Source organism: Nansenia antarctica (genome assembly GCF_963989245.1).
Source record: "Nansenia antarctica genome assembly, chromosome: 10".
NCBI lineage: Eukaryota > Metazoa > Chordata > Actinopteri > Argentiniformes > Microstomatidae > Nansenia > Nansenia antarctica.
Window position 1 is genome coordinate 22,038,376 of NC_137680.1, and position 13,196 is coordinate 22,051,571.

The 13,196-nt window shown below is 42.6% G+C and overlaps 1 protein-coding gene across 1 annotated transcript in view; it reads right to left on the reverse strand.

Moving 5' to 3' along the window:
* Window positions 1–1,740: 1,740 nt before the first annotated feature.
* Window positions 1,741–13,196, reverse strand: part of pi4kb (phosphatidylinositol 4-kinase, catalytic, beta) — a 44,454-nt gene continuing 32,998 nt past the window's right edge. Inside the window, exons 10-13 of the mRNA XM_080540083.1 lie at window positions 12,500–12,765; window positions 5,116–5,248; window positions 4,797–4,917; window positions 1,741–2,869 (exon numbers count right to left, since the gene is read on the reverse strand). Of these exons, the coding sequence (XP_080396209.1) occupies window positions 2,688–2,869; window positions 4,797–4,917; window positions 5,116–5,248; window positions 12,500–12,765 (702 nt within the window). The 3' untranslated portion in view covers window positions 1,741–2,687. The remainder of the gene's footprint in view (window positions 2,870–4,796; window positions 4,918–5,115; window positions 5,249–12,499; window positions 12,766–13,196) is intronic.

Below are 13,196 nucleotides of genomic sequence, written 5' to 3' on the forward strand. Positions count from 1 at the left end.
ATTTTTAAATCATGTTCGAAATAAAAGATTCATTCATTCATTCTGAGGTAAACCTGGAAACGATCTGGATAATTCCTCAGATCTTTTATTAGCAGTTGAAACTCCCCTTGCTGCCGACGAGTTCTGAGGATGGGGTGGATTTCCTTTTCCTATTTTCAAGAAGTGAGAGGAGCACAAAATCATCCTCACTGCTTGAAGACTCCATGTTGCGTATTGCGAAAGGGTTAGGAGAGGAGAGGAGAGTAGGCGTGTCAACAGACCCTGAAAGTTCGCAACGTAAAAAAACGCAACGGACTCCGCAACGGACCGGTGTGCAAGGTCTCTGTGCGTAACGTTTTTTTTCGGATGACGGATTAAAAATACGCAGGCGTAAACGCACGCATTGGTGTGCAAAGGCCTTTAAGTCATGCATTCTTCCATGTCTTATTTCCCCCCTTTTATGGCATATGACGTCGGAAATTTAACTCAAGTTCAGCCGCGAAGTTGTTGCACTGTTGTCCTATATCAGTGCAGACTGGGAGGTTAGAGCACTGTTATTCTGTCATGGTCTGATAATGAAGCATTGTTCTTTTTTATTTGATGACTTGTTTGATCAATTGATAGCGAGCGTCAAAGCTTTCCTATGATACTACTGATGACGTATCAGGGTCTTGAAGGGTTGTCCCATTTCATAGGGAAAGATTTCAACCACTATGGCTTGTGGCTCTGTTCCGAGGCCTTGGCTCAAAAGCGAGTGGCACTCGAAAACTAGCCATAGGGGTAGAAAAGGGAATCGGGATTGGGCCTAACTTGTGAACTCTGACCCGACCCCCTCCATCCACCCACACGTTATATGAAGGTCAAACATTAAACTGTTTCATATGGATGTGTTATATAAAGATCAAACATTAAACTGTTTCATATGGATGTGTTATAAAAATATCAAACATTAAACTGTTTCATAGGGGTGTGTGTTGTAAGTTGAACAGCTGGCCTAAAACAGAACGGCACATTTATTATACAAAGATATTATTCATTCACAAGGTCGTCATTCACATGATGAGCTGGTCCGTTAAACAACAGGGAATAAAGAGTTAAGGTTCTGACAGGAAAAATCATAGAAAACTCAGAAGAAAAGTTCATTAATAGGGATTGTAATTGGTTTGCCCTTTACACACATTCTAAACAAGGGTGACACACCAGTGTCTATTGAGATGAATGCAGAGTGGTAAAGGGAAAGACGACTGTTGAGATGCTGCGAGACAAACGCCCCGCAAAAGAATCAGTCATCGTCCAGAGTTTAGAGACCAAGCATGTGCTTCATCCAAAACACTGGAAATAGCAGAGGCCAGAGTAAGTTACCCATGTGACACTAAACACACTTGAAGAAGCCATGAGTCCATATGAAATGACTGTCCTTATTGACTATCCACACTCCCATTGCTTTGCTCAGCCAGTCCCCCATCTCCACGGCATTCAGTCCAGTCCGGTCAGTGGAGGTGTAGTGTGGTTCAGAACATGGATTAACCATGCAGCAGCAGCTCCTGCCTCCTCCTCCTCCTCCTCCTCCGCCTCCTCCTCTTCCTCCTCTTCCTTTAAAGTGACCTCAGACTAAAACACCTCATCAGTACAATCCTTAAGAACAAGACGAGGGTTTTGTTTCTCTCATTCAAAGTCAAGCAGAATTGTGAAAAAAATGTCAATGTTGATCTATTTCTTGTAAAGAAATAAAAAAAAAAGCAAAGCAGATACATGGGTGGCATGGTTGCTAAGGAGGAGCACTGCACATACACACATTGCTAAAGGAGGCATGTTTGTTGGCCTACTCATTATTCAAGGTAGAGCCTAAATTGGAATTGAGGACTGTCACTATCAATGCTAACAAAGTGTGAAACCAATTATAGCTGTAAAACTGAATTAATTGTAATTGTAAAATGAAGCTTATCCTTCACGCACCCTCAACAGATGAAGACCATGGTCGTTTCAACATTTTGTGTCAACATAAATTCACCTTCAGTAAAAAATACCTCCAAGATATTTTGTTTCTCTAAATGTCCTTATAAAAATACAATTTTATCTGCAGCTCCTTTGATTTATAACCATCATGTGCAGGGTATCAGCTTTGTGCATGTGTATAACTGTTATACACAAACAGAACTTTGGGGAGCAAGCGAGCACGTCAAGTTGAAGGGCAAGTTAGCATCCGGTGTCCCGATGAGGCTTAGAGAAACTGGACTATTTACTTACTGAGGAGAAAATCACACAAAAAACAACATCCTCGTTGAGAGAACAACACCAGTTCAAACGTACAGTATGATTAAAAAGTCAAAGACAAAGCGACAAAGAGAGAGAGCGGCAAAGGTAGAGTCACAGACATGAGGAGAGGAAGAAACAGGAAGAAACAGGTATAAACAGGTAGGGAAACAAAAAACTTCACAGCTGTGAGACCTCTGGTCTTCAGTCAAGGTATAAAATCCCAGAAGCAAAGACGTTAATCCAAAGGGACTGAGGAGGTTGTGTTAGGGCAGAGCACAACAAACAAACAAACGTGTTTGGTTCCTAAAGAGGTCAAGGGCTGAGGCGGGGGGGGTAGTGGTCTTTGCCAGTGGTGTGTGGCTTTTTCAAGTCCAAGCATTTGCTCATGTAGGTCCACTGTACATGTATGCGCAAACACACACGCTCGTCTACACATACACAGGTAAGCTGGTTCACATGATGCCGTTGGTGAGGTACTGGAAGCCGTCGTAGAGCTTGGTGGTGATGGAGCGCACAGAGCCGTCCACCATCTGCTCCACCAGCACCTGGAGCTGCTCCTCCGTCAGGCTCATGTGGAAACGCTCCTTCAGGGAGCGGATGGTGCTGGAGCCATGGAAACACGGGAGCTGAGAACCTGGAGAAGGAACGGAGGGGAGGAGGGGAGGAGAGGAGACAAAAGGGGAGAAGAGGAGTAACAGAAGGGAAGGAGACAAAAGAGAGAGGAGACAAATGAGATAGGGTAGAACGGTTGATTGATCAGTTTGGTTTTGTCTTAGAAGACTACATCAGACAAACACTATAGCGCTGGCAGGAAGAGCTCTACTAAAACAGTCTGTACAAGAGCCTCAGGGCGGGGCCGAGCGGTAACAGATGCCACTCCGCTCTCTCCTTCCAAATCCTCTTCCCTGGCTCCGCTCCAAAACTGCTCAAAGAACAACGTTTTGCCCAAAATTCGCTCCATTTGTTTGTTTGTTTCAAACAATCATTTAGCCAATTCACCAAACACCCACATCTCATCTTGAAAGAATAAAAATACAAATAAAAACAATTTCTCAGTAATAAAAGTGAAAGTTACATTGGCTTGAAAGGTAGTAGTAGGAGGGCTGGCTGGTTTCCATGCAGGATTTAATTAGAATATCTGCAAAATATTTATAATAGAATCGGTCTGATCTCAACTTGTGATGTGAGCGGTATTGGAGTAGGAGAGAAGGCCGAAGCTCCAATGTTTTGAATACCTGCTCCACGCTGTGGTCAAATTATGTCTGCTCCGCTCACTTGCTCTGTGGCCTCATTTATAAAACCGTCCGTAGGATTGACGTGAAAAGGTGCGAAAGACAGAGGTTTTACGCACAAAATTATCTTATAATGTGATTATGATTCATATGATTTTTTAATAGTCATATAATAATATGATTTATAACACATACATCAGATTTAGAACACAGTGTGAACGCACGTCCCATGCCGGTTTCCCTTTATAAATCACAATCAACAAAACAAATTGCGCACGTGAACAAGCGTCCCCACGCTTTTAACGCCCATAGTTGCCTATAAATCATCAGTGAAACGCCCCTAATTAATATTAATCCATACCGACTGCATGACGACAATGATGGCAAATCCCGACAGAAAGGCTTCGCCCAGTGAAATTCTGTACAACAAACACGAGATAACAATATAAAACTGCACTCGTATCTGCCCACTGAGGAATCGAAAATGGTATCAGTTTAAACGTAATTTGTCCTATTGTTCACCTTATTATTTATGAGAATACATTTCATAACATAACAAGTATAGTAAGTTATGAAAAACTGTACAACATATTTGAGGGGTTGTTTTGCAAAACAGATATCTCCGTTTGTATTTATTATCCTAAATCATGTTTTTTGTGGGCACTCTTCATATATAATACATGAGGTAATATTTCAATATATTTTACACAATGGTATACATTTCAAAGCATTTCTCAAGTTCCATCCTTCTGCCATCAGTCCCAGTTGTTAATTTCTCCAATTTATGTGCGTACGCATGGGTCAGAGTGCCCGTGGCGGAGCGCACTCTCCCGCCAAGTTTGTTTTTTTATAAATCCCGAAATTTGCTTATGTGCGTACGCAACGTTTATAAACGAGGCCCCTGGTCTGTACACCCAAAAATGCACTACATATATAAATGCCCCATAGCCCCAACACAGACTCTAACATGAAGAGTTCCTTCAGAAAGAAGGTGCTGGAATCAACTAAGAGTACTTTGGTCAGTAGTCTCTTGTTTGTATTGAGGATGTGCAGAACTCCCTGAGATTGTAAATGATTTTATTTATTGAAAACCTTTATTGTCCCCAATGGGGACATTTTGTTGTCAAACAGCTTAGTTAGGGCAGACAGAAAACATTCAATAAAATACATAAAACAGTGAAGGCTCAATAAGTAAAAAGTTCCAAGTTCCAAAGTTTATGTGATGAAACTGAGTTGAGAATACATTCACGTAATCGTTTCACTGTTTAATATTGTGTTTCTAATCAGCTCACAAGGGCTCAACACCATTGGAAGAAAATCTAGCAGTACCTTGTTGCATGATGTCCACTATCTGGATGACTTTGTCCATGTGCTTCCGCGCGGCGACCAGCCCCTGCAGCATCAGCATCTTGTAGTAGTTGAACATGTCCCCGTCCAGACCTCCCATCACCTAAAACAAAGGGGGAGGAGGGAAAAGAAAGAGGGAGAGAAGAGAGAGAACAATGATTAACCATGAGCAAGGAAATAGTTGGACCACTGACTGAGTTTGACTCATTGATGCACCCACACCCTCCACTCAGCACTGTTTCAGGTTTCAGAACCTAATCTCAACGGCTGTAGCCTCTGAAATCACTGTTATTTGACTTACATCCACAAACTCACTGGTGAGCTTGAAGGCCGACGTTTCGAACCCCAGGTTGCGGGGCGAGCTGGACAGGATGAAGCCAAAGTCTATATGAATGATGTGGCCCTCAGCATCCAACAGGATGTTCCCGTTGTGCCTGTGAGCGAGAAAGTTAGGAGAGAAAGAGAATTAGAAAGAGGGCATGTCCTCAAAGAGGCAATCGGGGATTGGTACATCCATTTTTGTACTTTTGAACAAATTATATATATATATATATAATATATATACAGTATATCTCAAAAGTGAGTACACCCTTTAGATTTTTGCAAATATTCTGTTATATCCTTTCAGGGGATAACATTATCCTGAAAATGAGTTGCAGCACAGTGGCTAAGAGTTGCAGCACAGTGGCTAAGATCATACAGCGGTTTTCCAGGACAGGTTCCACTCGGAACAGGCCTCGCCAGGGTCGTTAGTTGAGTCCACGTGCTCAGCGTCATATCCAGAGGTAGGTTTCCAAAAATAGACGTGCGAGTGCTTCCAGCATTGCTGCAGAGGTTGCAGAAGTGGGATGTCAGCCTGTCAGTGCCCAGACCATACGCTGCACACTGCATCAAATCGGTTTGTATGGCCGTCGCCCCAGACAGAAGCCTCTTCTGAAACCGATGCATAAGAAAGCCCGCAAACAGTTTGCTGAAGACAATGAATTCAAGAACATGAGTTACTGGAACCATGTCCTGTGGTCTGATGAGACCAAAATAAACCTGTTTGGGTCAGATGGTGTCCGGCGTGTGTGGTGGCACCCTGGTGAGGAGTACCAAGACAAATGTGTTTTGCCTACAGTCAAGCATGGTGGTGGCAGCATCATGGTCTGGGGCTGCATGAGTGCTGCCGGCACTGGGGAGCTGCATTTCATTGAGGGACACATGAATTCCAATATATACTGTGACATCCTGCAGCAGAGCATGATCCCCTCTCTTCGGAAACTGGGCCGTAGGGCAGTTTTCCAACATGATAATGACCTTAAACACACCTCCAAGATGACAACGGCCTTGCTGAAGAAGCTGAAGGTTAAGGTGATGGACTGGCCAAGTATGTCTCCAGACCTAAACCCAATTGAGAACATGTGGGGCATCCTCAAGAAGAAGGTTGAGGAGTGCAAGGTGTCCAACATCCGTGCGCTCCATGATGTCGTCATGGAGGAGTGGAAGAAGATTCCAGAAGCAACCTGTGCAGCTCTGGTGAATTCCATGCCCAGGAGGGTTAAAACAGTGCTAGATAACAATGGTGGTCACACAAAATATTGACACTTTGGGCACAATTTAGACATGTTCACTATGGGGTGTACTCACTTTTGTTGCCAGCTGTTTAGACATTAACAGCTGTGTACTGAGTAATTTTCAATGGACAATAAATCTATACTGTTATTCAAGCAGCACACTGACTACTTTAAATTATATCAAAGTTTCATTAAGATAGTGTTATCCCCTGAAAGGATATGACAGAATATTTGCAAAAATCTAAAGGGTGTACTCACTTTTGAGATATACTGTATATACAGTGGGGAGAACAAGTATTTGATACACTGCTGATTTTGCACGTTTTCCCACTTAGAAAGAATGTAGAGTAATTTATCATAGGTACACTTCAACTGTGAGAGACAGAATCTAAAAAATTCCAGAAAATCAAATTGTATGATTTTAAAGTAATTAATTTACATTTTATTGCATGAAATAAGTATTTGATACATCAGAAAAACAGAACTTAATATTTGGTAAAGAAACCTTTGTTTGCAATTACAGAGATCAGACGTTTCCTGTAGTTCTTGACCAGGTTTGCACACACTGCAGCAGGGATTTGGGCCCACTCCTCCATACAGATCTTCTCCAGATCCTTCAGGTTTCGGGGCTGTCGCTGGGCAACACAGACTTTCAGCTCCCTCCAAAGATTTTCTATTGGGTTCAGGTCTGGAGACTGGCTAGGCCACTCCAGGTCCTTGAGATGCTTCTTACGGAGCCACTCCTTAGTTGCCCTGGCTGTGTGTTTCGGGTCGTTGTCATGCTGGAAGACCCAGCCACGACCCATCTTCAATGCTCTTACTGAGGGAAGGAGGTTATTGGCCAAGATCTCGCGATACTTGGCCCCATCCATCCTCCCCTCAATACGGTGCATTCGTCCTGTCCCCTTTGCAGAAAAGCATCCCCAAAGAATGATGTTTCCACCTCCATGCTTCACGGTTGGGATGGTGTTCTTGGGGTTGTACTCATCCTTCTTCTTCCTCCAAACACGGCGAGTGGAGTTTATGCCAAAAAGCTCTATTTTGGTCTCATCAGACCACATGACCTTCTCCCATTCCTCCTCTGGATCATCCAGATGATCATTGGCAAACCTCAGACGGGCCTGGACATGCGCTGGCTTGAGCAGGGGGACCTTGCGTGCGCTACAGGATTTTAATCCCTGACGGCGTAGTGTGTTACTGATAGTTTTCTTTGAGACTGTGGTCCCAGCTCTCTTCAGGTCATTGACCAGGTCCTGCCGTGTAGTTCTGGGCTGATCCCTCACCTTTCTTATGATCATTGATGCCCCACGAGGTGAGATCTTGCATGGACCCCCAGACCGAGGGAGATTGACCGTCATCTTAAATTTCTTCCATTTTCTAATAATTGCGCCAACAGTTGTTGCCTTCTCACCAAGCTGCTTCCCTATTGTCCTGTAGCCCATCCCAGCCTTGTGCAGGTCTACAATTTTGTCCTTGATGTCCTTAGAAAGCTCTTTGGTCTTGCCCATTGTGGAGAGGTTGGGGTCTGATTGATTGAGTGTGTGGAGAGGTGTCTTTTATAAAGGTAACGAGTTCAAACAGGTGCAGTTAATACAGGTAATGAGTGGAGAATAGGAGGGCTTCTTAAAGAAAAACTAACAGGTCTGTGAGAGCCGGAATTATTACTGGTTGGTAGGTGATCAAATACTTATTTCATACAATAAAATGCAAATTAATTATTTAAAAGTCATACAATGTGATTTTCTGGATTTTTGTTTTAGATTCCGTCTCTCACAGTTGAAGTGTACCTATGATAACAATTACAGACCTCTACATTCTTTCTAAGTGGGAAAACCTGCAAAATCAGCAGTGTATCAAATACTTGTTCTCCCCACTGTATATATTTGGCCATGACGTGTATATTCTTCAAGAATGGATATATATATATATATTCTGAGCAAAAATAGAAACAGCGAAAAGACAAAAATCTCAAAACTTTACCAAATCATGCAAGAAATCAAGATACAAGAAGATAACACTAAAGAAAAATGGGAAAACGAATTAGCAATAACAATTACGGAAGAAGATTGGAAAGAAGCATGCAAAAGAATATTTAAGACAACACAATCAAAATTCTGGAAAGAATTTGCTTGGAAAATAAATATGAAGATCTTCCTAACACCGAAAATGTTGTCAAAATATAGGCCAACAGGCAATGCAGAATGCTGGAGGAAATGTACGGAACAAGAAGCCAATCACACACACATTTTTTATACATGCCCTAAATTTAAAAGGTTTTGGGAGGCAGTTCAAGTAAAAATAAAAAATACATTTACCTTACAAAATCCTATACATCCAGTCAATATTATACTCGGTCTTATTCCATTAGATATACACAGGGAGGGAGATAAATATTTGTACACTATATTACGTATTGCAGCTTTAAAGCAAATTACACGTAAATGGTTGGACTTAAACCCACCATCTGTTAATAATTGGAAAAAAACTGTTGAAGAGATAAAAGAAATGGAAAGAATTACTTATAAAGTGGGAAACCGTGAAGAGCAATTCACTATGAACTGGAGTAAATGGACCGAATGAATGAGTAGGAAGAACCCCCCCCCTCACCGATCCCACCCCTCCCACCCCCATCCCTTTGTCTCTTACTTTTCTATCTCTATCCCTATAATTTCTCTCTTCTTTTTCTGTATTTTCTCTCTATTCTTTATTCTTTATCTTTTTATTTTTTGTTCTCTTTAAAAAAAATAAAAAAATAAAAAATGATGCAGGATGAACATAGACAAGTGAAGAAAACTTGTAAAGTGTATGAAATGAACTTGAAATGTAATGTACAACCCTGCAATAAAGTATAAAAAAAAAGAATGGATATATATATCCCCCGCGAGGGGATGACATTTGGCGTTGTATAATGCTGTGACGTTTGTCGGGCTGATGATCAATGTTCAAATACTGAAACATTTAAAAAACAAGTACGTAGCCCATCTTCTTTAGCCTATCCTGAATACTGCAGGCGATTAGTTACTTCATACAGAAAGCGCCTTAAAGCTGTCATTACAAACAAAGGCTTCTCCACTAAGTATTGAATTAATCACAGTTAGTGTGTTCAATACTTTTTTCCTGTTTCATTCCACTTTATTACACATAACTTTATTTACATATGGACTTAAATGTTTAGATTTTTTGTCTGGATTGTTTGAGTTAATACCAAATCTGGTGCAATTTTCACTTGAATAGGCTCATTGGAAATACATTTACTGGACAAAATATTGATGTGTTCAATACTTATTTCCCCCATTGTATGTGCTTGTTGAACATCTCATTCCAAAACCATGGACATTAATATGGAGTTGGTCCCCCCCCCTCCCCATTGCTGCTATAACATCCTGCACTCTTCTGGGAAGGCTTTCCACTAGATTTCAGAACATGGCTGAGGGGATTCGCTCCCATTTAGCCACAAGAGCATTGGTGAGGTTGAGCACCGATTTTGGACGAGGCCTGGCTTGAAATCGGCATTTCAATTCATCCCAAGATGATCAAGACTCTGTGCAGGCCAGTCAAGTTCTCCCAGACCAAACTCGGCGAACCATGTCATTATGAACCTCGCCTTGTGGACGGGGGCATTGGCATGCTGAAACAGGAAAGGGCCTTCTCCAAACTCTTGCCACAAAGATGGAAGCATACAATTCTCTAGAATGTCATTGTATGCTGTAGATTTCGAACTACGCAGCCTTGCCCAAATCATGAAAAACAGCCCCAGGCCATTATTTCTCCTTCACCAAACGATACAGTTGGCACTATGCATTCGGGCAGGTGCCGTTCTCCTGGTGTCCGCCAAACCCAGAGTGAAGCGTGATTTCATGAAGCTCCCGACGAACAGTGTGCTGAGGTTGTTTCCAGAGGTGGTTTGGAACTCGGTAATGAGCACTCAGCAGTCTCATTTGGTGAGCTTGTGTGGCCTACCCCATCGTGGCTGAGCTGCTGCTGCTCCTAGACGGTTCCACTTCACAGCACTTACAGTTGACCAGGGAAGCAGGGCAGAAACTTTTTATGCACCTGTTAGCGATTGGTTTGGCTGAAACAGCTGAACCCACTAATTAGAAGGGGTGTCCGCATACTTTTGGCTATGTAGTGTAACTTATAAATGTCTCATGACTTAGTTCAACTGACCCCTTTAGAAACCAAAATATAAGCTTGTGGTACTGTAATTGTACACAAACACTGTATAACAAAACAATTTGTTATATACCGTATTTTCCGGACTATAAGTCACACCCGAGTATAAGTCGCAGCAGGCCAAAAATGGGCCATGAAGAGGAAAAAACCACATATAAGTCGCACTGGACTATAAGTCGCATGGTTCAAGGGAACGGGCTTGGCGGAATCAGCGGGGAAAGAAGACCCTGTTGAGCTTGACTCTAGTCTGGCACTGTGAAGAGACATGAGAGGATTTGTAAGCCCAGGAAGGACATAATTCACGTTGAAACTTCTTCTGAAAGGTTAAGGAATACTTGTATTATCGAGTGTAAAGTCCGCTAGCTAGCGCGGGGCTAACAACATGGCGTCGCGGAGGAAAAATGAAACTTTGAACAGCCTCTAAAAGGTAATAAATGACTTTAATATCGTTTCTAACGTCCATAACATTGTGTATAAGGTCCATAACATCATGTTTAATGTCCACATTGTCGTGTTTAATGTCCACATTGTCGAGTATAATGGCTATTCTATCGCGTATGAAGCGCTACCGGAAGTAGCAAAATGCTACTCGCGGGTACAACATTGCAACGTTAAACAGCCTCTGGAAGGAATAAATGACTTTAATATCGTTTCTAACGTCCATAACATTGTGTATAAGGTCCATAACATCATGTTTAATGTCCACATTGTCGTGTTTAATGTCCACATTGTCGAGTATAATGGCTATTCTATCGCGTATGAAGCGCTACCGGAAGTAGCAGAATGCTACTCGCGGGTACAACATTGCAACGTTAAACAGCCTCTGGAAGGAATAAATGACTTTAATATCGTTTCTAACGTCCATAACATTGTGTATAAGGTCCATAACATCATGTTTAATGTCCACATTGTCGTGTTTAATGTCCACATTGTCGAGTATAATGGCTATTCTATCGCGTATGAAGCGCTACCGGAAGTAGCAAAATGCTACTCGCGGGTACAACATTGCAACGTTAAACAGCCTCTGGAAGGAATAAATGACTTTAATATCGTTTCTAACGTCCATAACATTGTGTATAAGGTCCATAACATCATGTTTAATGTCCACATTGTCGTGTTTAATGTCCACATTGTCAAGTATAATGGCTATTCTATCGTGTATGAGGCGCTAGCGGAAGTTACTCCTTGGTTCATGTCAGTCAGAGATTACCGTATGTCAGTTCATGTCAGTCAGAGATTATGAATTATTGATATATAAGTCGCACCTGACTATAAGTCGCAGGACCAGCCAAAGTATGAAAAAAACCGCGACTTATAGTCCGGAAAATACGGTATATATATATACAAAATATGGTCATTGTATCCATAGTCATTGTATCCATAGTTAGAGTTAGAGCCATTTACTCAGCCGTTTACTCCAAAAAGTACACCTATTTGCACTCAAGGACAACTTAAATGGCCAAAAATGCTCTCATTTTATATGCTCCAACTGGTGTGACCAGTGCTAACTCCTCCTCTGCATCTCCACTCAGCTGTCTTTGACCTGCAGCAGGAAGCAGATTAGGCAGTAGAGACAGACAGACAGACAGAGAAAGAGAGAGAGAAAGGCAGCCAGAGAGACAGATAGCCAGAGAGAGAGAGGGAGAGGGAGAGAGACAGACCGCCAGAGACAGAGGCCCACCTGTCTTTAACCTGGAGCAGGTAGCAGATGAGGCAGTAGAGACAGATAGCCAGAGAGAAAGAGAGAGAGAGAGAGGGAGGGATGGAGGGAGAGACAGACAGCCTGAGAGACAGAGAGAGAGAGACATATAGAGAGAAAGAGGCAGAGAGAGAGAGACAGACAACCAGAGAGACAGAAAGAGAGGGGGAGAGAGAGACAGATAGCCTGGGAGAGAGAGGGAGGGAGAGAGAGAGAGAGAGAGAGAGAGACAGACAGCCAGAGAGCGAGAGGCCCACCTGTCTTTGACCTGCAGCAGGTAGCAGATGAGGCAGTAGCTGGCGCAGCTCTGGACAAAGTTCCTCTGCGCGGTGAGGAAGGCCTCGGTGGTGTGGCTGCCGTGCTCCTGCAGGAAGTAGTCGAGCAGCAACAGCTGGCTCTGCTTCTTCACCTGGTGGATGGACACAGCGTTCACCACAGGCTCGATCATACCGCTGTCTGACGAGATCACCAGGATCTTGTAAGGCTTGATCCACAGAGGCACCCGCTCCTGTTCCCAGATAGTCTAATGGAGGGAGGGAGGGAGGGAGGAGGGGAAAGAGAGGGAGAGAAAATACACATCAATCACAATTGAGGGAGTCTCCATCTCCTCCTCCCTCCCCCCTTCAAATCCTCTCCAACCAGGAATGGCAGTTTGACTAGGGATCTTTTCTTAATTCCTAATAATAGTAATAATAAAGTGTAATGGTAATTGTAATGTTTCTCTCAGGGTAGAAAATAACATGGACTCAGAATTGAAATTAAAAAACAAGGTTATTTATTCACTCTCCCCCTGTTACCCATTATTCTACTGCAAACAAACCTGTCATGCAATGTTTCAAAGACTCGTTCGCAAAGTAGAAAGTGCAAAGATCACACAAATCAGGTAGGGATGAAAACTTATTTTGAATTCATCAAATGTTGGTATTAAACCCAATTCTAAAAAAGTTGGGACGT